Genomic DNA, 27,500 nt, shown 5'->3' with positions numbered 1-27,500 from the left:
AGTACACGGACGTCCATATGCAGTTTTTGGTCAGTGACAATAAGTACTTAATTTAAAGAGCTCATATTCTGCTCATCTTCAGCTTCATAACTGTATTTTGAGGTTGTACCAGAACAGGTTTACATGATTTCATATTTTAGTTGTTCTGCTCATTGCTGCAGCTCCTCTTTTCACCCTGTGTTCAGGTCTCTGTTTTAGCTACAGAGTGAGACCTCTCACTGCTGGAACATCTTTGTTGGCAGTCGCACATGCTCAGTAGCTAGGTAAGGACTACATGCTAAGTAGCTAGGTAAGGACTACACGCTCAGTAGCTAGGTAAGGACTACATGCTCAGTAGCTAGGTAAGGACTACACGCTCAGTAGCTAGGTAAGGACTACATGCTCAGTAGCTAGGTAAGGACTACACGCTCAGTAGCTAGGTAAGGACTACGTGCTCAGTAGCTAGGTAAGGACTACGTGCTCAGTAGCTAGGTAAGGACTACATGCTCAGTAGCTAGGTAAGGACTACACGCTCAGTAGCTAGGTAAGGACTACATGCTCAGTAGCTAGGTAAGGACTACATGCTCAGTAGCTAGGTAAGGACTACATGCTCAGTAGCTAGGTAAGGACTACACGCTCAGTAGCTAGGTAAGGACTACACGCTCAGTAGCTAGGTAAGGACTACATGCTCAGTAGCTAGGTAAGGACTACACGCTCAGTAGCTAGGTAAGGACTACATGAGCTAGCTAGCTGTTTCTCCAACTTCAGTAGAACAAGGCAGGATTATCTGGGAGACTTCTTCTAAACGAGGGAACACTTCCTCCTTTGTGTGAATACCTGCAGAACAGGGACATGGAAGTAGTTCTTTTGGAGATTAGGGTGAACTAGTGTGTGTTGTAGCAGTGATTGGCCATTGAGAACGAGCTAGCATGCTAACGGTTAGCCCCCTAGCCCCCTCGTCTCAGCTAGTGACGTAGAAAGCCGTGCAGATGTTGACCAGCTGACCCGGAGACTGAAGACAGGACACATTCAGAAACCGTATCTCACTCAGAACAGCATGGAGGGTTATCAACGTCTGTATGAAGCACCAGAGACACTAAATAACTCCCCAAATCCCAGAAAAAGACATGTTTTCATAATATGGGCTCTTTAAAGAGAGTAAATGTTGTAGCCTGGATGCCAGCCGGACTTAGCCCCGCCCACATTTGAGGTTGTGAAGTTGGAGCAAACAGTTCTGTCTCTTTCTATAGAGACCAGGTCCTCACCTTGCTGTCCAGGTACTCGGCCTTCTTCACCAGGAAGTCTGCGACGGTGTCCAGCAGGCGAGTCTCTCTCAGCCGATGGCGAGCGATGTACTTGGCGATCAGAGCCATCGTGTACGGAGTGATGCTGTCCACCTTCTTCGGCAGCTCCTCTGTCGGAGAGCAAACACAGAGCTGGGTTCATGTCTGTCTGTCTGTCTCTCTGCCTGTGTGTCTGTCTGTCTGCGTGTCTGTCTCTCTGCCTGTCTGTCTGTGAATAGGAACATGGATATGTTAAACCCTAACCTGCCAGGCTGCTGATGAACCTCTCCTGTCTGTCTGTCTGTCTGTCTGCCTGTCTGTCTGTCTGCGTGTCTGTCTGTCTGTGAATAGGAACATGGATATGTTAAACCCTAACCTGCCAGGCTGCTGATGAACCTCTCCTGTCTGTCTGTCTGTCTGTCTGTCTGTCTGCCTGTCTGTCTGTCTGCCTGCCTGCCTGTCTGCCTGTCTGCCTGTCTGTCTGTGAATAGGAACATGGATATGTTAAACCCTAACCTGCCAGGCTGCTGATGAACCTCTCCTGTCTGTCTGCCTGCCTGTCTGCCTGCCTGTCTGTGAATAGGAACATGGATATGTTAAACCCTAACCTGCCAGGCTGCTGATGAACCTCTCCTGTCTGTCTGCCTGCCTGTCTGTCTGTCTGTCTGTCTGTCTGCCTGCCTGCCTGTCTGTCTGTGAATAGGAACATGGATATGTTAAACCCTAACCTGCCAGGCTGCTGATGAACCTCTCCTGTCTGCCTGTCTGTCTGTCTGTCTGCCTGCCTGCCTGTCTGCCTGCCTGCCTGCCTGCCTGCCTGTCTGTCTGCCTGTCTGCCTGCCTGCCTGTCTGTCTGTGAATAGGAACATGGATATGTTAAACCCTAACCTGCCAGGCTGCTGATGAACCTCTCCTGTCTGTTCTGGTAGAACAGGTGAGAGCTGAAGATCAACTCCAGACTCTTGTTGCTCGCCTCCCTAACGCACGCTGCCAACATCTCATCCAACAGCGCCATCTCCTGGTCACGCACGCCGCTGACGCTCGCCAGAGTGTGTTTCACCAGACGCAAGATCTTCCTGAAGACACAGAGACACACAGAGAAGACACAGGTCGTACAAAACTCCAAACTACAAAAGTAGTATACAGCTGTTATACATCATATCATCCATACAGAGATAGTAGTATACAGCTGTTATACATCATATCATCCATACAGAGATAGTAGTATACAGCTGTTATACATCATATCATCTATACAGAGATAGTAGTATACAGCTGTTATACATCATATCATCTATACAGAGATAGTAGTATACAGCTGTTATACATCATATCATCCATACAGGGATAGTAGTATACAGCTGTTATACATCATATCATCTATACAGGGATAGTAGTATACAGCTGTTATACATCATATCATCTATACAGAGATAGTAGTATACAGCTGTTATACATCATATCATCTATACAGGGATAGTAGTATACAGCTGTTATACATCATATCATCCATACAGAGATAGTAGTATACAGCTGTTATACATCATATCATCCATACAGGGATAGTAGTATACAGCTGTTATACATCATATCATCCATACAGGGATAGTAGTATACAGCTGTTATACATCATATCATCTATACAGAGATAGTAGTATACAGCTGTTATACATCATATCATCTATACAGAGATAGTAGTATACAGCTGTTATACATCATATCATCCATACAGAGATAGTAGTATACAGCTGTTATACATCATATCATATATACAGAGATAGTAGTATACAGCTGTTATACATCATATCATATATACAGAGATAGTAGTATACAGCTGTTATACATCAGGAGTCATGTAGGAAATCGTCACAGGTTGGAGTCGAACCCTGGACCTCTGCGTCAAGGCATAAACCTCTAAATATATGTGCGCCTGCTCTACCCACTGAGCCAACCCGGCCACCCCAGCTAAACTTTCCATGGAAAGTCCCGGAAAATGTCCGCCCCTCTGCAACCCTAGAAGTGAACAGAATGTTCTGACCTGTTGGCGAGCAGTTGTTCAGGGTTTGGAGGCGTGCTGCCGTTGTCGGCCCCGGCTGTAGTGGCGGCCGTCGTGGCGCCGGCTGCTGGGTGCGTCTGCAGCAAGCGCAGCTTGAGTCTGTAGTAGGACAGCAGCAGGAAGAGCGTCTGCGGGTGGCGCTCTCTCTCCAGGTTCTTCTCCAGGCCGGCCAGGCAGGCCTCAGTCAGAGCGTGCTGGCTGCCCGGGTGCAGCTTCATGCTGGAGCTGAACACCATAGACACGTCCTTCTGGTTGAACTGGTTCAGTCTGGACTGGGACTCCGCCTCCAACACCTGCACCACAGCCGAGTCACTGGGGAGGCCTGGGGGCATCATCGCAACAGTTACGCTTAAAATCTGACGATGTCTCCTTATTATAGGGGAATAAAGACGTCAACACGGCAACATTTTTTACATTTTTTCACGACTTTTCTTCTTCAACTTTTATCATGACTTTTTACGACTTTTTATGACTTTTTATGACTTTTCCACGACTTCTCACGACTTTCAATGACTTTTCAACTTTTCCACGACTTTTTTACGACTTCTCACGACTTTCAATGACTTTTTTCACGACTTTTTCACGACTTTTCCACGACTTTCAATGACTTTTCAACTTTTTCATGACTTTTCACAACTTTTTCACGACTTTTCCACGACTTTCAATGACTTTTCAACGACTTTTTTATGACTTTTCACAATACTTTTTCATGACTTTTTCACGACTTTCAATGACTTTTCACCTTTTTCACGACTTTTTTACGACTTTTCCATGACTTTTTAACAACTTTTTCCACAACTTTTTTATGACTTTTCGACTTTTTCTAAGATTTTTCTACGAATTTTTTCATGACTTTTTACAACTTTTTCACGACTTTTTCACGACTTTTTCACGACTTTTCAACTTTTTCATGACTTTTCCACAACTTCTCACGACTTTCAATGACTTTTCACCTTTTTCACGACTTTTTTCATGACTTTTTACGAGTTTTTCACGACTTTTTCACGACTTTTTCACGACTTTTTCACGACTTTTCCACGACTTTCCATGACTTTTCACGACTTTTTCACGACTTTCATGACTTTTTCACGACTTTTTCACGACTTTTTCACGACTTCTCAACTTTTTCACGACTTTTCCACAACTTTTTTCATGACTTTTTCACGACTTTCAATGACTTTTCACCTTTTTCATGACTTTTCCACAACTTCTCACGACTTTCAATGACTTTTCACCTTTTTCACGACTTTTTTCATGACTTTTCAACTTTTATCATGACTTTTCCACGACTTTTCAACTTTTTTTCATGACTTTTTACGAGTTTTTCACGACTTTTTCACGACTTTTTCAACGACTTTTTCACAACTTCTCACGACTTTCAATGACTTTTCAACGACATTTTCATGACTTTTTCACGACTTTCAATGACTTTTCAACTTTTTCATGACTTTTCACGACTTTTTCATGACTTTCACGACTTTCAATGACTTTAACTTTTTCACGACTTTTCCCATGACTTTTCCAATGACTTTTTCAAGTTTTTTCATGACTTTTACGACTTTTTTCACGACTTTCAATGACTTTAACGACTTTTTTCACAACTTTTCACGACTTTTTTACAACTTTTTTCACGACTTTTTCCACGACTTTTTCAACGACTTTTCCACGACTTTTTCAACGACTTTTTCACGACTTTTCCACGACTTTCAATGACTTTTTCAACGACTTTCAATGACTTTTTCAACAACATTTTTCACGACTTTTTCAACGACTTTTTCAACGACTTTTCCATGACTTTTTCAACTTTTTCATGACTTTTCAACGACTTTTTCACAACTTTTCAACGACTTTTCCACGACTTTTTCAACGACTTTTTCACGACTTTCAATGACTTTTCAACGACTTTTCACGACTTTTTCATGACTTTCATGACTTTCAATGACTTTTCAACGACTTTTTCACAACTTTGACTTTTCACGACTTTTTTCATGACTTTTTCACGATTTCAACGACTTTTTCACGACTTTTTGCACAACTTTTTTCTGACTTTTCCACGACTTTTACAACTTTTTCACGACAATTTCACAAGTTTTTCATGACTTTTTCACGACTTTTTCAACGACTTTTCCACGACTTTTTTCAACGACTTTTCACGACTTTTCACGACTTTTTCCACGACTTTTTTCAACGACTTTTCCACGACTTTTTCAACTTTTCCATGACTTTTTCAACGACTTTTCCACAACTTTTTCAACGACTTTTTCACGACTTTTTCAAACGACTTTTTCCACGACTTTTTTCAACGACTTTTTCCATGACTTTTCAACGACTTTTTCCACGACTTTTTAACGACTTTTTCCACGACTTTTTCTACGACTTTTCACGACTTTTCAACGACTTTTTCACAACTTTTTCACGACTTTTTTTCACAACTTTTTCACGACTTTTTTCCACGACTTTTTCAACGACTTTTTCACGACTTTTCCACGACTTTTTTTCAACGAGTTTTCCACGACTTTCAATGACTTTTCAACAACATTTTTCATGACTTTTTTCAACGACTTTTCCATGACTTTTTCAACGACTTTTTCCACGACTTTTTCATGACTTTTTACGACTTTTTCACGACTTTTCAATGACTTTTTCAACGACTTTTTCACGACTTTTCACGATTTTTCACAACTTTTTCACGACTTTTCACAACTTTTTCAACGACATTTTCATGACTTTTTCACGACTTTCAATGACTTTTCAACTTTTTCATGACTTTTCACGACTTTTTTCAAGACTTTTCCATGACTTTTCAACTTTTTTCATGACTTTTCACGACTTTTTCACGACTTTCAATGACTTTTCACGATTTTTCCACGACTTTTTCAATGACTTTTCCACGACTTCTCAACTTTTTCAATGACTTTTCAACAACTTTTCCACGACTTTTTCAACTTTTCCATGACTTTTTCAACGACTTTTCCACAACTTTTTCAACGACTTTTTCAACGACTTTTTCAACAACTTTTTCAACGAGTTTTTCAACGACTTTTCCAACGACTTTTTCAACAACTTTTTCACAACTTTTTCAATGACTTTTCAACAACTTTTCCACGACTTTTTCCACGACTTTTTCCAACAACTTTTTCAACTGACTTTTTCCACGACTTTTTCAACGACTTTTTCAACGACTTTTTCCATGACTTTTCAATGACTTTTTCACGACTTTTTCCACAACTTTTTCACGACTTTTTCAATGACTTTTCAACAACATTTTTCATGACTTTTTTCACGACTTTTTCAAGACTTTTTCCATGACTTTTCAACTTTTTCATGACTTTTCACGACTTCTCACGACTTTCAATGACTTTTCACCGACTTTTTTCCACGACTTTTTCCACGAATTTCAATGACTTTAACGACTTTTTCACGATTTTTCCTGACTTTCAATGACTTTTCCACGACTTTTTTTCACAACTTTTTTCCACGACTTTTTCATGACTTTTTCACGATTTCAACGACTTTTTGCACAACTTTTTTCTGACTTTTCCACGACTTTTTACAACTTTTTTCACGACAATTTCACAAGTTTTTATGACTTTTTCACGACTTTTTCAACGACTTTTCCATGACTTTTTCAACTTTTCCACGACTTTTTCACGACTTTTTCAACGACTTTTCCACGACTTTTCCACAACTTTTTCAATGACTTTTCCACGACTTTTTCACGACTTTTTCAATGACTTTTCAACAACTTTTCCACGACTTTTTCAACTTGTCCACGACTTTTTCAACTTTTCCACGACTTTTTCAACGACTTTTTCCACGACTTTTCAACGACTTTTTCCACGACTTTTTCAGCGACTTTTCACGACTTTTCACAACTTTTTCAACGACTTTTCCCACGACTTTTTCACAACTTTTTCACGACTTTTCACGACTTTTTCCATGACTTTTTTCAACGACTTTTTCCACGACTTTTTCCCCGACTTTTTCACGACTTTTTCCACGACTTTTTCAGCGACTTTTCCGCGACTTTTTCAACGACTTTTCAACGACTTTTTCCATGACTTTTTCAACGACTTTTTCCATGACTTTTTCAACGACTTTTCCACGACTTTTTCACGACTTTTTCAACGACTTTTCCACGACTTTTTCAACGACTTTTTCAACGACTTTTCCACGACTTTTTCAACGACTTTTTCAACGACTTTTCCACGACTTTTCCACGACTTTTTCAATGACTTTTCAACAACTTTTCCACGACTTTTTCAACTTTTCCACGACTTTTTCAACGACTTTTCCATGACTTTTTCAACGACTTTTTCAACGACTTTTTCAACAACTTTTCCACAACTTTTTCAATGACTTTTTCAACAACTTTTCCAACGACTTTTCAACGACTTTTCCATGACTTTTTCCAACGACTTTTTCAACGACTTTTCCATGACTTTTTCAACGACTTTTTCAACGACTTTTTCAACGACTTTTCCATGACTTTTTCAACGACTTTTTCAACGACTTTTTCAACGACTTTTTGGCAAATTTCCATGACTACGTATTTCTGAAAATGTCAGTCGACATTACACAATAAGAACATGAATCTGTGTTATAGTTTCCCCTCCGAGGTTCAACAATCAAATGAAGTATCTGTGGTTCATAGTGGGAGTCGTAATATCGCTCCCCGACTATAACGGTGAGGTTAGGACGACGTGAAATACATTTATTAATCACATATTATTATAATGTGTTAACAAAAACAATTCCATGACTTTTCCAGGTTTTTTCAGAACGTATGAACTCTGTAGTTTGGAAAATGCCGATAATATGGGCCGATGACATCGGGCTCTACTTCTCTCTAAAGACCGACTCACCGAGCGCCGCCACAGCATACAGGCAGTTGACGATGCTGAAGTTGTCAAACTTGGCGCAGTCGTTGACAATGGCGTTGCAGAGCGTCTGGAAGTCCTGATGCTCCAGGATCTGGCGTCCGTCAGCTCCCTCCACAGCTCCTCTGGGGGCCTCCGTGTCGGGGTCCTCGCCCCTGGGCGCTGCTCGCGGCGCCAGCGTTGGCGTGGCCTGCAGCAGCTGTCCGATCTTCTGCAGGGCCACAGGGTAGTGGTTGTGGGAGATCTTGGCGGGGTTCTGTGTAACCCAGCGCAAGACCTCGTCAGGGCGCCGCGAGCGCTCGATGAGTCGCTTCATGGTGAAGAACGTGTCGTAGCTCATCTTCTCGTGGATGAAGTTCCACGTCTTCTTCCTGTTGCCCACGGCGGTGGCTGGAGCCCCTCCTCCGTATGAGTGGTAGTGTGTGTGGTGCTGGTAGTGAGGGGGCAGCGGGGGAGGGGCCATGTGGGCGGGCTGCGGGTGGGGGTGGGGGTGGTAGTGGAAGTGCGCCCCTCTGTGAGCGTCAGGGCGCCCCTGGTACAGCGGGAAGGTAGGGGGAGGTGGGGCTGGGTGTGGGTGATGGGGAAGGTGAGGGTGAGGGGGGTGGGGCGCCTCCAGGACAGCCAGACCCGCCCGTCGACCCTGTTTAACCCCCCCTCCTCCTCCTCCTCCCCCTCCTCCTCCTCCTCCTCCCCCTGCGGGGCTGTAGAGGCGGGTGGCGTACATGGTGACTGGCTGAGCGGCAGTGGGGCGGGGAAGGTGGCAAGCTCTGCTCAGGAGGCGCCACCCAGAGAACAAACACAGCATAGTCCAACAGCCAGGCTGTCTGGAGGCAACAACACACCACTCCTACACAGGAGGAGAAGGAGGGGTTAAAAGAACAGCCCCGAAATCATCATCACCAAACCCACCAGACTCCATGTAAATAATCAGGACTTTTAGCATGTATAGAGCCAGCATATCTCCACCAGACTCCATGTAAATAATCAGGACTTTTAGTGTGTATAGAGCCAGCATATCTCCACCAGACTCCATGTAAATAATCAGGACTTTTAGTGTGTATAGAGCCAGCATATTTCCACCAGACTCCATGTAAATAATCAGGACTTTTAGTGTGTATAGAGCCAGCATATTTCCACCAGACTCCATGTTAATAATCAGGACTTTTAGCATGTATAGAGCCAGCATATCTCCACCAGACTCCATGTAAATAATCAGGACTTTTAGCGTGTATAGAGCCAGCATATCTCCACCAGACTCCATGTAAATAATCAGGACTTTTAGCGTGTATAGAGCCAGCATATTTCCACCAGACTCCATGTAAATAATCAGGACTTTTAGCGTGTATAGAGCCAGCATATTTCCACCAGACTCCATGTAAATAATCAGGACTTTTAGTGTGTATAGAGCCAGCATATCTCCACCAGACTCCATGTAAATAATCAGGACTTTTAGCGTGTACAGAGCCAGCATATCTCCACCAGACTCCATGTAAATAATCAGGACTTTTAGCGTGTATAGAGCCAGCATATCTCCACCAGACTCCATGTAAATAATCAGGACTTTTAGCGTGTATAGAGCCAGCATATCTCCACCAGACTCCATGTAAATAATCAGGACTTTTAGCGTGTATAGAGCCAGCATATCTCCACCAGACTCCATGTAAATAATCAGGACTTTTAGCGTGTATAGAGCCAGCATATCTCCACCAGACTCCATGTAAATAATCAGGACTTTTAGCGTGTATAGAGCCAGTATATCTCCACCAGACTCCATGTAAATAATCAGGACTTTTAGCGTGTATAGAGCCAGCATATCTCCACCAGACTCCATGTAAATAATCAGGACTTTTAGCGTGTATAGAGCCAGCATATCTCCACCAGACTCCATGTAAATAATCAGGACTTTTAGCGTGTATAGAGCCAGCATATCTCCACCGGACTCCATGTAAATAATCAGTACTTTTAGCGTGTATAGAGCCAGCATATCTCCACCAGACTCCATGTAAATAATCAGGACTTTTAGCGTGTATAGAGCCAGCATATTTCCACCAGACTCCATGTAAATAATCAGGACTTTTAGCGTGTATAGAGCCAGCATATCTCCACATGTAAATGGGTGAATTAAGGGTTTATTTCAACCAAACCAGAGTGGTGATTGTTGGAACAGTGGAAAGATGAACCAAGACGGCTTTTGATAGTTTTATTTAGTTTCTGTCCACTTTGAATGAAGTGTGTTTTACGATGATAAAAGTCCTGATTATTTACATGGAGTCTGGTGGAGTTTGGTGATAGACATCTGGCCGTCTGTCCAGCTGACATGCGACTGTTAGCCGGACTGCTAATTGCTAACTGACTGCATCTCCGACGGCTCTCCGTTAGCAGTTACTGTCAGTTAGCAGGTCGGCTGTAAGTTAGCAGTTACTGTCAGTTAGCAGTTGCTGTCAGTTAGCAGGTCGGCTGTAAGTTAGCAGTTACTGTCAGTTAGCAGTTGCTGTCAGTTAGCAGGTCGGCTGTAAGTTAGCAGTTACTGTCAGTTAGCAGTTACTGTCAGTTAGCAGGTCGGCTGTAAGTTAGCAGTTACTGTCAGTTAGCAGGTCGGCTGTAAGTTAGCAGTTACTGTCAGTTACCAGTTACTGTCAGTTACCAGTTACTGTCAGTTAGCACGTCGGCTGTAAGTTAGCAGTTACTGTCAGTTACCAGTTACTGTCAGTTAGCAGTTACTGTCAGTTAGCCACCGGCTGTCAGTTAGCAGTTACTGTCAGTTAGCAGTTACTGTCAGTTAGCAGTTACTGTCAGTTAGCAGTTACTGTCAGTTAGCCGGCCGGCTGTCAGTTAGCAGCTCGTAGCTGTATCCTATGTAGCCTCAACCCCCGTAGCTGTATCCCATCTAGCCTCAACCGTTAGCACATGGAAGCTCGGCTGTCAGTTAGCAGTTAGCCGGCCGGCTGCCTGTAGCATGTCCGGGGACTGAACCACAACAGAAGCTCCAGAGATAAACTAAACTAAAACAAGCTAACGGAGGCTACACGCTAAACCGGCTAGCCGTGACTGTAAGATTAGCTACAGTTAGCTGATCTGTTAGCATGTTAGCGTCAGTGTGTCCTTCTCTCAGTCGTATATCCTGCTTATTAACCGAGTAACTATCCCGGTTATAACCGGGTGAACTGTGTGGTTACCTCATAGCTCAGTAACACCGGCAGCTCCGCTCTGCTGAAACACTAAGGCCGCTGACAGCACGGGTTCACCGGGGAAACAGGCAGCGGTCAGTCGCTTCATTCCTCCACACAACCCGCAGTCGCCATCCTGCATTACCCGGCATGCACCTGTAGGAGAGGGCGGTCCGACAGCGCCATCTGTCGGCCGTTCTGATACAGTATTAGGGGACCACTAAGGTCTATATAAAGAGACTTCAGATACAGTATTAGGGGACCACTAAGGTCTATATAAAGAGACTTCAGATACAGTATTAGGGGACCACTAAGGTCTATATAAAGAGACTTCAGATACAGTATTAGGGGACCACTAAGGTCTATATAAAGAGACTTCAGATACAGTATTAGGGGACCACTAAGGTCTATATAAAGAGACTTCAGATACAGTATTAGGGGACCACTAAGGTCTATATAAAGAGACTTCAGATACAGTATTAGGGACCACTAAGGTCTATATAAAGAGACTTCAGATACAGTATTAGGGGACCACTAAGGTCTATATAAAGAGACTTCAGATACAGTATTAGGGGACCACTAAGGTCTATATAAAAGAGACTTCAGATACAGTATTAGGGGACCACTAAGGTCTATATAAAAGAGACTTCAGATACAGTATTAGGGACCACTAAGGTCTATATAAAAGAGACTTCAGATACAGTATTAGGGGACCACTAAGGTCTAAACTGTATCTGAAGTCTCGTTTATAAAAGCATGGGACCTTTAGGAAAGGTAATTGTAAACATTAACAAACAAACATATTGAACATAATATGAATAAAAACAGAAACACATATATACCCTAGATAACGTTATTGCATATTGCATCATCAGCAGAACATGTTAAAACTGATCACGTGATCAAACCACCGATTTTGAAACCTAAATTATGAATACATTTTTTGACGAAATACATTTTGGAAAATTAAACTGAATGTGAACACTTCTGTTTTTATCTTAAAAATGAGTCACAAACCTCCAACAGGAGACAAAGGAAAAGAAAAATGTGCAAGATTATTTAAGATTTTATTATTATTATTATTACTGTTATTATTATTATTATTAATATTACTATTGTTATTGTTATTGTTATTATTATTAATATTATTAATATTATTAATATTATATTATTATTGTTATTATTATTATTATTTTATTATTTTATTATTATTATTTTATTATTATTATTAATATTATTATTATTATTATTATTATTATTGTTATTATTATTATTATTATTGTTATTATTATTATGATTATTATTACTATTGTTATTATTATTATTATTATTGTTATTATTATTATGATTATTATTACTATTATTATTATTATTATTACTATTGTTATTATTATTATTACTATTGTTATTATTATTACTATTATTATTATTATTATTATTAATGTTATTATTATTTTAAATATTATTATTATTATTACTATTGTTATTATTATATTTTTAATTAAAATATTATTGTTATTATTATATTATATCATATTATTAATATATTGTTGTTATATTATTTTATTATATTATTATATTATTAATATATTGTTGTTATATTATTTTATTTTATTTTATTATATTATTATATTATTAATATATTGTTGTTATATTATTTTATTTTATTTTATTGTTGTTATATTATTAATATATTGTTGTTATATTATTATTATATTGTTGTTATATTATTATTATATTGTTGTTATATTATTAATATATTGTTGTTATATTATTTTATTTTATTATATTGTTGTTATATAATTAATATATTGTTGTTATATTATTAATATAGTGTTGTTATATTATTTTATTATATTGTTGTTATATTATTAATATATTGTTGTTATATTATTAATATATTGTTGTTATATTATTAATATATTGTTGTTATATTATTAATATATTGTTGTTATATTATTAATATATTGTTGTTATATTATTAATATATTGTTGTTATATTATTAATATATTGTTGCCCTGTGGGCGGCAGCAAAGTGCGTAAAGGCGTCTAGACTGCCGGAAATGAAAAGAAGAAGAAGAAGTACAGCAGAGTAAAGATGGCGGAGCGCTGTGATTAAGGAACAGAAATGTTGCATTGGAGTCTCGTTTAGAGCCCGGTGGTGCTGCTGTGTTTGTTCCGGTGCCGGTGAGAGGATGGCTCACCTTTACCTGCGGCTGTCAGCCGGCTGTAGGAACACTTTCCGGCGGCTGCTGCCCTCCAACGCTCCGGCCAGGCTGGTAGGTGGATCACATGCTAACATGCTAACATGCTAACAGCGGCCAAAACAAACGCTGACACAAACCGGCCTGTTCTGCCTCACAGGGGCTTAATGACGCGGTCAGGGGGGGTCGGGGGCTTAATGACGGGGTCAGGGGGGGTCAGGGGCTTAATGACAGGGTCAGGGGGGGGTCAGGGGGGTCGGGGGGTCAGGGGGCTTAATGACAGGGTCAGGGGGGGTCGGGGGGGTCAGGGGCTTAATGACGGGGTCAGGGGGGGTCAGGGGCTTAATGACGGGGTCAGGGGGCAGAGGTACCTGAGCAGGCCGTGGCTGAATGAGTCATCGAACAGGTGTGTTGGGACAGGTACAGTGACCTCTGTTGTTATCAGAAACCTCTCAGGGAGTCAGAGGTCACTTTGGTTTACACTCACACAGGAGGGATAGTCCGAAGAATGACAAGAATAGTACAAGTCTAGGAATACTCTGCTCACTTTGCTACTTCAGTGAGAGTATTATCATCTAAATATACTTAAAGTACCAAAAGTAAAAGTACTCATTCTGCAGAATATTCCCTCTGAGATGTAGTAGAGTAGAAGTTAAGATAGATTACTTCACCTAATGTTAGCTAACTAAGCAGGCAGGCAGGCAGGCAGAGAGACAGACAGGCAGGCAGACAGACAGGCAGGCAGTCAGGCAGGCAGGCAGGCAGAGAGCCAGACAGAGAGACAGACAGGCAGGCAGGCAGGCAGCCAGCCAGACAGAGAGACAGACAGGCAGGCAGGCAGCCAGACAGAGAGACAGACAGGCAGGCAGCCAGCCAGACAGAGAGACAGGCAGGCAGGCAGACAGAGAGAGAGACAGGCAGGCAGGCAGACAGAGAGACAGGCAGGCAGGCAGGCAGGCAGGCAGGCAGACAGGCAGACAGAGAGACAGACAGGCATGCAGACAGGCAGGCAGGCAGACAGAGAGAGACACAGAGAGAGAGAGACACAGAGAGAGACAGAGAGAGAGAGAGACAGAGAGAGACAGAGAGAGAGACAGCGACAGATATAAAGAAGACTTTAAAGAAGGACAGCAGGAGGTTTTAAAGACGTGTTGTCATGTGTCTATTTTTTTATTTTTTTATTTTTTTATTTAACCTTTATTTATTCAGGGAAGGTTCACGGAGAGGAAGCCTCTCTTCTGCAGGAACAACCTGATCAATTCACACAGTTACCCCTTCATACTGGAAGCTGCCCAGTACTACCACAGTCTGATCACATTCATACTGGAAGCTGCCCAGTACCACCACAGTCTGACCACATTCATACTGGAAGCTGTCCAGTACTACCACAGTCTGATCACATTCATACTGGAAGCTGCCCAGTACTACCACAGTCTGATCACATTCATACTGGAAGCTGCCCAGTACTACCACAGTCTGATCTGATCACATTCATACTGGAAGCTGCCCAGTACTACCACAGTCTGATCACATTCATACTGGAAGCTGCCCAGTACTACCACAGTCTGATCACATTCATACATGTGAAGCTGCCCAGTACTACTACATGTAGCCTGATGCTGATCACTATTCATACTGCGAAGCTGTCGCCAGTACGTACGTAGCTCTGCTGATTACATTCATACTGAAATGCTAGCCCAGTATGCGTAGCACAGTCTGATCACATTCATACTGGAAGCTGCCAGCATGTACTACCACAGTCTGATCTGCTGCGTGTACATGTAGCAGTATGTAGTAGCCTCTGCTGATTACTGCGTGTACATGTAGCCAGTATGTAGTAGCCTCTGCTGATTACTGCGTGTAAATGTAGCCAGTATGTAGTAGCCTCTGCTGATTACTGCGTGTAAATGTTGGCCAGTATGTAGTAGCCTCTGCTGATTACTGCGTGTAAATGATGGCCAGTATGTAGTAGCCTCTGCTGATTACTGCGTGTAAATGTAGCAGTATGTAGTAGCCTCTGCTGATTACTGCGTGTAAATGTAGCCAGTATGTAGTAGCCTCTGCTGATTACTGCGTGTAAATGTAGCCAGTATGTAGTAGCCTTTGCTGATTACTGCGTGTAAATGTAGCCAGTATGTAGTAGCCTATGCTGATTACTGCGTGTAAATGTAGCCAGTATGTAGTAGCCTATGCTGATTACTGCGTGTACATGTAGCCAGTATGTAGTAGCCTCTGCTGATTACTGCGTGTACATGTAGCCAGTATGTAGTAGCCTCTGCTGATTACTGCGTGTACATGTAGCCAGTATGTAGTAGCCTCTGCTGATTACTGCGTGTAAATGTAGCCAGTATGTAGTAGCCTCTGCTGATTACTGCGTGTACATGTAGCCAGTATGTAGTAGCCTCTGCTGATTACTGCGTGTACATGTAGCAGTATGTAGTAGCCTCTGCTGATTACTGCGTGTAAATGTAGCCAGTATGTAGTAGCCTCTGCTGATTACTGCGTGTACATGTAGCAGTATGTAGTAGCCTCTGCTGATTACTGCGTGTAAATGTAGCCAGTATGTAGTAGCCTCTGCTGATTACTGCGTGTAAATGTAGCCAGTATGTAGTAGCCTCTGCTGATTACTGCGTGTAAATGTAGCCAGTATGTAGTAGCCTCTGCTGATTACTGCGTGTAAATGTAGCCAGTATGTAGTAGCCTCTGCTGATTACTGCGTGTACATGTAGCAGTATGTAGTAGCCTCTGCTGATTACTGCGTGTAAATGTAGCCAGTATGTAGTAGCCTCTGCTGATTACTGCGTGTACATGTAGCAGTATGTAGTAGCCTCTGCTGATTACTGCGTGTACATGTAGCAGTATGTAGTAGCCTCTGCTGATTACTGCGTGTAAATGTAGCCAGTATGTAGTAGCCTCTGCTGATTACTGCGTGTACATGTAGCCAGTATGTAGTAGAATCTGCTGTTATGTGTGACGTCTACTTCCTGTCTGTCAGGTGATGATGTCACTATGTTGTGTGTGTGACGTCTACTTCCTGTCTGCCAGGTGATGATGTCACTATGTTGTGTGTGTGACGTCTACTTCCTGTCTGCCAGGTGATGTATACAACCACGGCGGAGGTGGTGAGGGGGCGGAGCCTGCTGAGTGACCTGCTGGGAGCCTATCAGAGGCTGAGCTCCAGACCGCCCAAAGGTACACACACAGACACAGACACAGTGTGTGTGTGTGTGTGTGTGTGTGTGTGTGTGTGTGTGTGTGTGTCTCTGTGTGTGTGTGTGTGTGTCTCTGTGTGTGTGTGTGTGTGTGTCTCTGTGTGTGTGTGTGTGTGTGTGTGTGTGTCTCTGTGTGTGTGTGTGTCTGTGTGTGTGTGTGTGTGTGTGTGTGTGTGTGTGTGTGTGTGTATCTGTGATTGTGTGTGTGTGTGATTGTGTGTGTGTGTGTGTGTGTCTCTGTGTGTGTGTGTATCTGTGATTGTGTGATTGTGTGTATCTGTGTGTGTGTGTGTGTGTGTGTGTGTGTGTGTGTGTGTGATTGTACAGAACAGTGATGTTTGTTTTCTCTTCTTCAGGTTTTGAGAAATATTTTCCAGAAGGTCAGAAAACTCCAAAAAACACAGAAGCTGAAGCAGCAACCAAAGGTAGAAACTCCTCTGGTTTCCATGACTACTGAGCATGTTACAGTAGTCAAAGCCAGATGAGATGAACGCATGTACAAACATGTCACGTTCAGCAGTTCAAACTACACATCTCTGTATTCATTTGTTACAGTGAGGCAGCCTGGACTCTGTCTCCATGTTTCTGTGTCTAAGTGACTGATGGGAACAACAATCTACGACATTAGTCCATTATTAAACAAGACTACTGCAGTCGGCACCAGACTCCATGTAAATAATCAGGACTTTTATCAGCGTAAAACACACTTCATTCAAAGTGGACAGAAACTAAATAAAACTACCAAAAGCCGTCTTGGTTCATCTTTCCACTGTTCCAACAATCACCACTCTGGTTTGGTTGAAATAAACCCTTAATTCACCCATTTACATGTGGAGATATGCTGGCTCTATACACGCTAAAAGTCCTGATTATTTACATGGAGTCTGGTGGAAATATGCTGGCTCTATACACGCTAAAAGTCCTGATTATTTACATGGAGTCTGGTGGAAATATGCTGGCTCTATACACGCTAAAAGTCCTGATTATTTACATGGAGTCTGGTGGAAATATGCTGGCTCTATACACGCTAAAAGTCCTGATTATTTACATGGAGTCTGGTGGAAATATGCTGGCTCTATACACGCTAAAAGTCCTGATTATTTGATTATTTACATGGAGTCTGGTGGAGATATGCTGGCTCTATACACGCTAAAAGTCCTGATTATTTACATGGAGTCTGGTGGAGATATGCTGGCTCTATACACGCTAAAAGTCCTGATTATTTACATGGAGTCTGGTGGAAATATGCTGGCTCTATACACGCTAAAAGTCCTGATTATCTACATGGAGTCTAACTGCTGCTGAACATTAGTCCTGTAGGGTAACATTACAGCTTGGTTCTGGTTTAATACTGGACCAGTTTCAGAGATTGTTGTTCCATCAGACACTCAGACACACAGACATGGAGACAGAGAGTCCAGGTGGAAAATAAAACCCAAAGTTACTCTTTAAGTGGAAAAAAACAGACCTGGTCAGCTGCTTTACGTGTGTGTCTGTTGTGTTCTCAGAAGCCAAACCTGCCGACGCTCAGAAAGCTTCTGGGAAGTCTGGAGGAGGAGGAGGAGGAGGAGGAGCTGGGAAGTCTGGAGGAGGAGAAGGAGGAGGAGGAGGAAAACGAGGAGGGCGTAGGGACGATTCCCACTGGTACACCCGTCTGCAGAAGGTCAGTGGGGGGGGAGAGACGAGAGAGATGAGTTCAGGGTCATGTCTCCTTCCTGTGTGTGTGTCTCTGTGTTGGCGTTCTAACCTCCGGCTGATTTGTGAGGACTATGGTTAACTGCTCCTCAGATCTCTGCAGGGTAAATCAGAGTTTTGTGTGGTCTGTTTCAGGGAGATGTCCCCTGGGAAGATAAAGAGTTCAGGATGTACCTGCTGAGCGGGGTGGCGTTCTGGACAACCATCACGTATTACGTCTTCTTCAGGGACGGAGGACGAGAAGTCACCTGGAAGGACTTTGTCAACAACTACCTGACCAGAGGAGTGGTGAGCACTGGGGGGGGAGGGATATATATATATATATTAGTGTGACTGTACAGCAGTATATCTCCAGGTGGTGTAGTAGTGTGACTGTACAGCAGTATATCTCCAGGTGGTGTAGTAGTGTGACTGTACAGCAGTATAACTCCAGGTGGTGTAGTAGTGTGACTGTACAGCAGTATAACTCCAGGGGGTGTAGTAGTGTGACTGTACAGCAGTATAACTCCAGGTGGTGTAGTAGTGTGACTGTACAGCAGTATAACTCCAGGTGGTGTAGTAGTGTGACTGTACAGCAGTATAACTCCAGGGGGTGTTTGTTTTGTTCACCAGGTGGACCGGTTGGAGGTGGTCAACAAGCGCTACGTTAAAGTGGTCTTCTCTTCAGGGCAGAAGCCAGTGGACGGGGTGAGCTCACATACTGTTCTTCTTATTCAAGTCAGAGGTGTCCCAGAGACATGCACACACACATGCATACACACACACACATGCACACACACATGCGCACACACACACACATGCATACACGCACACACACGCGCTTAGGCGTCGATTTCGGTGGGGATGGTGGGTACGCGTACATATTAGATTTCATCATGAGTCATTTTGTACCCACCACTTTTTCTGATTACCCTAACCTTAACCATCACCACTAAATGCCTAACCTTAACCCTTACCCTCACCCTAACCAGAACCTCATTCTGACCCTAATCCTAAAACCAGGTCTTAACCCTCAAACACACCTTTAACCTTGGGGGGGTCCAGCATTTTGGCCCCACAAGGCTGTGCAGACCCCCCAAGTATACTGGACTCCCGGTTTTTGGACCCCATGAATATAGTAAAACAAGCACACATACATACACACGCCCGCTCTGCTGCTGTGCTGGCTACTCACTCCTCTGTTCACAACCCTGCAACGTCTGTAACATAGACGTCAACAGTCCCGCCCACAGCCGACTCCGGAAGTAAAAATCCCATTCATTTTCTCCATAAGGATTTAGAATATCAGTCATAATGTCTAGACCATCCCATAATGTCTCAACCATCCCATAATGTCTAGACCATCCCATAATGTCTTCACCATCCCATAATGTCTAAACCATCCCATAATGTCTAGACCATCCCATAATGTCTAGACCATCCCATAATGTCTAGACCATCCCATAATGTCTAGACCATCCCATAATGTCTTCACCATCCCATAATGTCTAGACTATCCCTTAATGTCTTCACCATCCCATAATGTCTAGACCATCCCATAATGTCTTCACCATCCCATAATGTCTAGACCATCCCATAATGTCTTCACCATCCCATAATGTCTTCACCATCCCTAATGTCTTCACCATCCCATAATGTCTAGACCATCCTTAATGTCTAGACCATCCCATAATGTCTAGACCATCCCTTAATGTCTTCACCATCCCCTTAATGTCTTCACCATCCCTAATGTCTTCACCATCCCTTAATGTCTTCACCATCCCATAATGTCTAGACCATCCCTACGTTAGCCTAGCTTTAGCTAGTTAACATTACACCTGACGGCAGGTAACGTTAGCCTAGCTTTAGCTAGTTAACATTACACCTGACAGCGGGTAACGTTAGCCTAGCTTTAGCTAGTTAACATTACATCTGACAGCGTGTAATGTTTTTAATCTTTTAGCGTGTATAGAGCCAGCATATCTCCACCAGACTCCATGTAAATAATCAGGACTTTTAGCGTGTATAGAGCCAGCATATCTCCACCAGACTCCATGTAAATAATCAGGACTTTTAGCGTGTATAGAGCCAGCATATCTCCACCAGACTCCATGTAAATAATCAGGACTTTTAGCGTGTATAGAGCCAGCATCTCTCCACCAGACTCCATGTAAATAATCAGGACTTTTAGCGTGTATAGAGCCAGCATATCTCCACCAGACTCCATGTAAATAATCAGGACTTTTAGCGTGTATAGAGCCAGCATATTTCACCAGACTCCATATAAATAATCAGGACTTTTAGCGTGTATAGAGCCAGCATATCTCCACATGTAAATGGGTGAATTAAGGGTTTATTTCAACCAAACCAGAGTGGTGATTGTTGGAACAGTGGAAAGATGAACCAAGACGGCTTTTGGTAGTTTAATTTAGTTTCTGTCCACTTTGAATGAAGTGTGTTTTACGAAGATAAAAGTCCTGATTATTTACATGGAGTCTGGTGGGTTTGGTGATGGATGGAAGCAGGAGGCTCAGTGTTTGTGTTTGTGTCTCTGAGCAGTATGTGTGGTTCAACATCGGCAGCGTGGACACGTTTGAGAGGAATCTGGAGACGGCGCAGTACGAACTCGGCATCGAGGGAGAAAACAGACTGCCGGTGGTTTATTCCACCGAGAGCGACGGGTGAGGACCGGCGTTTTATTCTGGGACAGTTTGACTTTTCCCCTTTCTGTTTAGCGTGTTTTATCTGGTCAGGGGACAGTCAGGTCTGTCTCCTGGATGGTAAGATCCTCTCAGTTAACGTTCTGGTAGGTTTTGTGTTGTTTGTACTTTTCCTTTGTTAGAATATTTAAACAAACGTCACAAAGATGCACCTGAATATGAATCTACAGCTGACCGTAAACACAACACAACAAAACCCTTTCCTCGGCCATGTTGTCTCGTCTTTTTTCAGCGTTTTTGGCGCCTTTTTCAGAGCTTTTCTTGAAGCCGTTCTTTGACTGTTTAGTTGCCTTCGTCAGCGCCTTTAGGACCTCAAGATATGAACACAGACGATAACCAGCGACGCACTGAATCCAGATGTATGGGGTTCTGCTGAAAGCCCTGTGTTTCCCATGATGCATCTGAGCCCAGTCCTGGATCCAGGGCATCATGATGATGATGATGATGATGATGATGATGATGATGGCGGCTTTTTAGGTTTTTTAGACTTCAAAGAAAAACAGAAAAGGCACCAAAAACATTTTCACTTTTTGTCTCTCTGTCTGTGTGTGTGTGTCTGTGTGTGTGTGTGTGTGTCTGTGTGTGTGTGTGTGTGTCTCTGTGTGTGTGTGTCTCTGTGTGTGTGTGTGTGCGTCTCTGTGTGTGTGTGTGTGTGTGTGTGTGTGTGTGTGTGTCTGTGTGTGTGTGTGTGTCTCTGTGTGTGTGTCTCTGTGTGTGTGTCTCTGTGTGTGCGTGTGTGTGTCTCTGTGTGTGCGTGTGTGTGTCTCTGTGCGTGTGTGTGTCTCTGTGCGTGTGTGTGTCTCTGTGTGTGTCTGTGTGTGTCTGTCTGTGTGTGTGTGTGTGTGTCTCTGTGCGTGTGTCTGTGTCTGTGTGTGCGTGTGTGTCTCTGTGTGTGCGTCTCTGTGTGTGCGTGTGTGTCTCTGTGCGTGTGTGTCTCTCTGTGTGTGTGTGTGTCTCTGTGGGTGCGTGTGTGTGTCTCTGTGCGTTTGTGTGTCTCTGTGTGTGTGTGTCTCTGTGTGTGTCTCTGTGTGTCGTCTCTGTGTGTGCGTGTGTGTCTCTGTGCGTGTGTGTGTCTCTGTGTGTGCGTGTGTGTGTCTCTGTGCGTGTGTGTGTCTCTGTGCGTGTGTGTGTCTCTGTGCGTGTGTGTGTCTCTGTGTGTGTCTGCCTGTGTGTGTGTGTCTGTCTGTGTGTGTGTCTGTCTGTGTCTCTGTGTGTGTGTGTCTCTGTGTGTGTGTGTGTCTGTGTCTCTGTGTGTGTGTGTGTGTGTGTGTGTGTCTCTGTGTGTGTGTGTGTCTGTCTATCTGTGTGTGTCTGTCTGTGTGTGTGTGTCCAGGACGTTCCTACTGAGCATGCTCCCCACGGTGCTGATCATTGGCTTCCTGCTAGTGATGCTGCGGCGAGGGGGGGTGGGGGCAGGGGGGCGCCCTGGCCGCGGGATGGGGGGGCTGTTCAGCGTTTCCGAGACGACGGCGAAGATCCTGAAGGACGAGATCGACGTGAAGTTCAAAGACGTGGCCGGCTGCGAGGAAGCCAAGATGGAGATCATGGAGTTCGTCAACTTCCTGAAGAACCCCAAACAGTACCAGGACCTGGGCGCCAAAATACCCAAGGTACTACTATATATATATATATATATATATATATATATATATATATACACAATACCCAAACAGTACACAGCTGTCTCAGGCTGTACCACCTAGTGTCCTCCAGTCTGTCCCCTGAGCTAGCTGTCTCAGGCTGTACCACCTAGTGTCATCCAGTCTGTCCCCTGAGCTAGCTGTCTCAGGCTGTACCACCTAGTGTCATCCAGTCTGTCCTCTGAGCTAGCTGTCTCAGGCTGTACCACCCTAGTGTCCTATAGTCTGTCCCCTGAGCTAGCTGTCTCAGGCTGTACCACCTAGTGTCCTCCAGTCTGTCCCCTGAGCTAGCTGTCTCAGGCTGTACCACCTAGTGTCCTCCAGTCTGTCCCCTGAGCTAGCTGTCTCAGGCTGTACCACCTAGTGTCATCCAGTCTGTCCCCTGAGCTAGCTGTCTCAGGCTGTACCACCCTAGTGTCCTACAGTCTGTCCCCTGAGCTAGCTGTCTCAGGCTGTACCACCTAGTGTCCTCCAGTCTGTCCCCTGAGCTAGCTGTCTCAGGCTGTACCACCTAGTGTCATCCAGTCTGTCCCCTGAGCTAGCTGTCTCAGGCTGTACCACCTAGTGTCATCCAGTCTGTCCCCTGAGCTCAGCTGTCTCAGGCTGTACCACCTAGTGTCCTCCAGTCTGTCCTCTGAGCTAGCTGTCTCAGGCTGTACCACCTAGTGTCCTCCAGTCTGTCCCTGAGCTAGCTGTCTCAGGCTGTACCACCTAGTGTCATCCAGTCTGTCCCCTGAGCTATCTGTCTCAGGCTGTACCACCCTAGTGTCCTCCAGTCTGTCCCCTGAGCTAGCCGTCTCAGGCTGTACCACCTAGTGTCCTCCAGTCTGTCCCCTGAGCTAGCTGTCTCAGGCTGTACCACCTAGTGTCATCCAGTCTGTCCCTGAGCTAGCTGTCTCAGGCTGTACCACCCTAGTGTCATCCAGTCTGTCCCCTGAGCTAGCTGTCTCAGGCTGTACCACCTAGTGTCCTCCAGTCTGTCCCCTGAGCTAGCTGTCTCAGGCTGTACCACCTAGTGTCATCCAGTCCCCTGAGCTAGCTGTCTCAGGCTGTACCACCTAGTGTCCTCCAGTCTCTCCCCTGAGCTAGCTGTCTCAGGCTGTACCACCTAGTGTCCTCCAGTCTGTCCCCTGAGCTAGCTGTCTCAGGCTGTACCACCTAGTGTCATCCAGTCTGTCCCCTGAGCTAGCTGTCTCAGGCTGTACCACCTAGTGTCCTCCAGTCTGTCCCCTGAGCTAGCTGTCTCAGGCTGTACCACCTAGTGTCATCCAGTCCCCTGAGCTAGCTGCAACAGCCTGAAGTGTGTAAAGTAAGATGTAAACAATAAGTACCCCAAATCTTCTCCAGACTCCATCTGTGACTTGTAAACAAAATAAGACGATCAGCTATAAAACAGAAAATACAGCATCTCTGTTCTCTGCAAAGACGAACTAAATGACTTGATTAATGCAACTTTCTCACGACGTCTTTCGGCCATTTGTCACCGCAGAAAGCTGCTCCCTGCCAGGCTAAAGCTAATAAAGTTAGCCTAAAGAAACAAGGCGTCTGTCCCAACTAACATTACGGTTCGGAGCCGCGACGCAGGAAAAGTACCACTAATCTACAACAGCAGTCTTATCCACCACTCTCTGGCCTGGACTACTGGAACTGACTGGTCCTCTAACTCTTGTGGGTCGCCACCACTCGCCATACTCGTCCTTAGTGCTGCTATCTCTGACTCATTAAAACTACATACGTAGGCAGAGATCAGAGCTAGGCTACATAGGCAGAGCTAGGCTACATAGGCAGAGATCAGAGCTAGGCTACATAGGCAGAGCTAGGCTACATAGGCAGAGCTAGAGCTACATAGGCAGAGATCAGAGCTAGGCTACATAGGCAGAGCTCAGAGACAGAGCTAGGCTACATAGGCAGAGCTAGGCTACATAGGCAGAGCTAGGCTACGTAGGCAGTGTGCCAATCAGCTTCAGAGCTAAGGCGGCGCTACAGATTAGGTGTCCCTAAGCAACTGCGTATCTAACAGTAGTTCCACATTACATTCATTCATTTGCCAATGGAAGCCAGTGATTTGCAAGTTTTATTTATTTTCATACCGTGTAAATTCATGAACTGAACCGTGACGCCCGTACTGTTCAATACCAATACATGTACCGTTCCACCCCGTGTGTGTGTGTGTGTGTGTGTGTGTCTTTATGTGTGTGTCTGTGTGTGTCTGTGTGTGTGTGTGTGTGTGTGTCTGTGTGTGTCTGTGTGTGTGTGTGTCTTTATGTGTGTGTCTGTCTTTATATATGTGTGTGTGTGTGTGTGTGTGTCTTTATATGTGTGTGTGTGTGTGTGTCTGTCTTTATATATGTGTGTGTCTGTCTTTATATGTGTGCGTGTGTGTGTGTGTGTGTGTGTGTGTGTGTGTGTGTCTGTCTTTATATATGTGTGTGTCTGTCTTTATATGTGTGTGTGTGTGTGTGTGTGTGTGTGTGTGTGTGTGTGTGTGTGTGTGTGTAGGGAGCCATCCTGACGGGTCCTCCAGGAACAGGAAAGACTCTTCTGGCCAAAGCGACGGCCGGCGAGGCCGACGTGCCGTTCATCACCGTCAACGGCTCCGAGTTCCTGGAGATGTTCGTGGGCGTCGGCCCCGCAAGGGTGAGGAACACACACACACAGACACACACACAGACACACACACAGACACACACACACAGACACACACACAGACACACACATGATACACCCTGAACACACACACAGACACACACACAGACACACCTGCAAACACACACACAGACACACACACACACAGACACACACAGACACACACACACACTGACACACACACAGACACACTAGACACACACACACACAGACACACACACAGACATACACACACAGACACACAGACACACACAGATCACACACAGACACACACACGACACACACACAGACACACACACAGACACACACACAGACACAGACACACACACAGACACACACACAGACACACACACAGACACACACAGACACGCACACACACACACAGACACACACAGACACACACACACACACAGACACACACACAGACACACACAGACACACACACACACAGACACACACACACACACAGACACACACACAGACACACACACAGACACACACACAGACACACACAGACACACACAGACACACACGCACACACACACACACACACACCCATCAAATACATGGAATACATGAAATACATGGAATACATGAAGTACATGGAATACACATCAAATACATGAAATACATGGAATACATGAAGTACATGGAATACATCAAATACATGAAATGCATGAAACACACGGAATACACATACCACATCAATCCAGAACAATCTGACATCAACACATGTGCAGACGTACAGACGTGCAGACGTGCAGACGTGCAGACGACAGACGTACAGACATGCAGACGTACAGACGTGCAGACGTACAGACGTGCAGACGTGCAGACGTGCAGACGACAGACGTGCAGACGTGCAGACGTACAGACATGCAGACGTACAGACGACAGACGTACAGACGGCAGACGTACAGACATGCAGACGTACAGACGACAGACGTACAGGCGTGCAGACATGCAGGCGACATGCGTGCAGGCGTACAGACGACAGACGTACAGGCGACAGACGTGCAGACTGCAGGCGACAGGCGTGCAGACGTGCAGACGACAGACGTGCAGGCGTGCAGGCGACAGGCGTGCAGACGCGACGTCAGGCGTGCAGGCGATGCAGGCGACAGAGCAGACGCAGGCGTACAGGCGACAGGCGATGCAGGCAGACGACAGCTGCAGGCGTGCAGACGCGTACAGACTGCAGCGTACAGGCGACAGACGGCAGACGACAGGCGTGCAGACGTGCAGGCGACAGGCGTGCAGGCGACAGGCGTGCAGCGCAGGCGTGCAGACGCAGATGCAGGCGACGGCAGTGCAGACGTGCAGACGACAGACGCAGAGTACAGGCGACAGGGGCGTACAGGCGTGCAGGCGACAGGCGTGCAGACGTGCAGACGACAGACGTGCAGACGTGCAGACGACAGACGTGCAGACGGCAGACGTGCAGACGACAGACGTGCAGACGTACAGACGTGCAGACGTACAGACGTACAGACGTGCAGACGAACAGACGTGCAAACGTACAGACGACAAACGTGCAGACGACAGACGTGCAGACGTACAGACGTGCAGACGAACAGACGTACAGACGTACAGACGTGCAGACGACAGACGTGCAGACGTGCAGACGACAGACGTGCAGACGACAGACGTGCAGACGACAGACGAACAGACGTGCAGACGTGCAGACGTGCAGACGTGCAGACGACAGACGTGCAGGCGTACAGGCGTGCAGGCGACAGGCGTACAGGCGTGCAGGCGACAGGCGTGCAGGCGTGCAGGCGTGCAGGCGACAGGCGTGCAGGCGACGAGGCGTGCAGGCGACAGGCGTGCAGGCGACAGGCGTGCAGAGCGTGCAGGCGTGCAGGCGTGCAGGCGTAGCAGGCGTGCAGGCGACAGGCGTGCAGGCGTACAGGCGTGCAGGCGTGCAGAGCGTGCAGGCGACAGGCGTGCAGGCGACAGGCGTGCAGGCGACAGGCGTGCAGGCGACAGGGCGTGCAGGCGACAGGCGTGCAGGCGTGCAGGCGTGCAGGCGACAGGC

The 27,500-nt window shown here is 45.0% G+C and overlaps 2 protein-coding genes across 2 annotated transcripts in view; one reads left to right on the top strand and one right to left on the bottom strand.

The window, feature by feature from the left end:
• Positions 1 to 11,517, bottom strand: part of fastk (Fas-activated serine/threonine kinase) — a 19,465-nt gene extending 7,948 nt beyond the window's left edge. The window contains exons 1-5 of the mRNA XM_078245143.1: positions 11,375 to 11,517; positions 8,184 to 9,045; positions 3,301 to 3,640; positions 2,151 to 2,338; positions 1,245 to 1,393 (exon numbers count right to left, since the gene is read on the bottom strand). Coding sequence (XP_078101269.1) covers positions 1,245 to 1,393; positions 2,151 to 2,338; positions 3,301 to 3,640; positions 8,184 to 9,003 — 1,497 coding nt within the window. The 5' untranslated portion in view covers positions 9,004 to 9,045; positions 11,375 to 11,517. The remainder of the gene's footprint in view (positions 1 to 1,244; positions 1,394 to 2,150; positions 2,339 to 3,300; positions 3,641 to 8,183; positions 9,046 to 11,374) is intronic.
• Positions 11,518 to 13,432: 1,915 nt separating this feature from the next.
• Positions 13,433 to 27,500, top strand: part of LOC144513956 (mitochondrial inner membrane m-AAA protease component AFG3L2-like) — a 25,314-nt gene continuing 11,246 nt past the window's right edge. Inside the window, exons 1-9 of the mRNA XM_078245144.1 lie at positions 13,433 to 13,645; positions 16,666 to 16,762; positions 17,139 to 17,207; positions 18,291 to 18,445; positions 18,613 to 18,765; positions 19,090 to 19,164; positions 21,016 to 21,137; positions 22,510 to 22,786; positions 25,316 to 25,453. Coding sequence (XP_078101270.1) covers positions 13,562 to 13,645; positions 16,666 to 16,762; positions 17,139 to 17,207; positions 18,291 to 18,445; positions 18,613 to 18,765; positions 19,090 to 19,164; positions 21,016 to 21,137; positions 22,510 to 22,786; positions 25,316 to 25,453 — 1,170 coding nt within the window. The 5' untranslated portion in view covers positions 13,433 to 13,561. The remainder of the gene's footprint in view (positions 13,646 to 16,665; positions 16,763 to 17,138; positions 17,208 to 18,290; positions 18,446 to 18,612; positions 18,766 to 19,089; positions 19,165 to 21,015; positions 21,138 to 22,509; positions 22,787 to 25,315; positions 25,454 to 27,500) is intronic.

Source organism: Sander vitreus, unplaced genomic scaffold (genome assembly GCF_031162955.1).
Source record: "Sander vitreus isolate 19-12246 unplaced genomic scaffold, sanVit1 ctg392_0, whole genome shotgun sequence".
NCBI lineage: Eukaryota > Metazoa > Chordata > Actinopteri > Perciformes > Percidae > Sander > Sander vitreus.
This window is presented reverse-complemented; position numbering and strand designations above follow the sequence as displayed.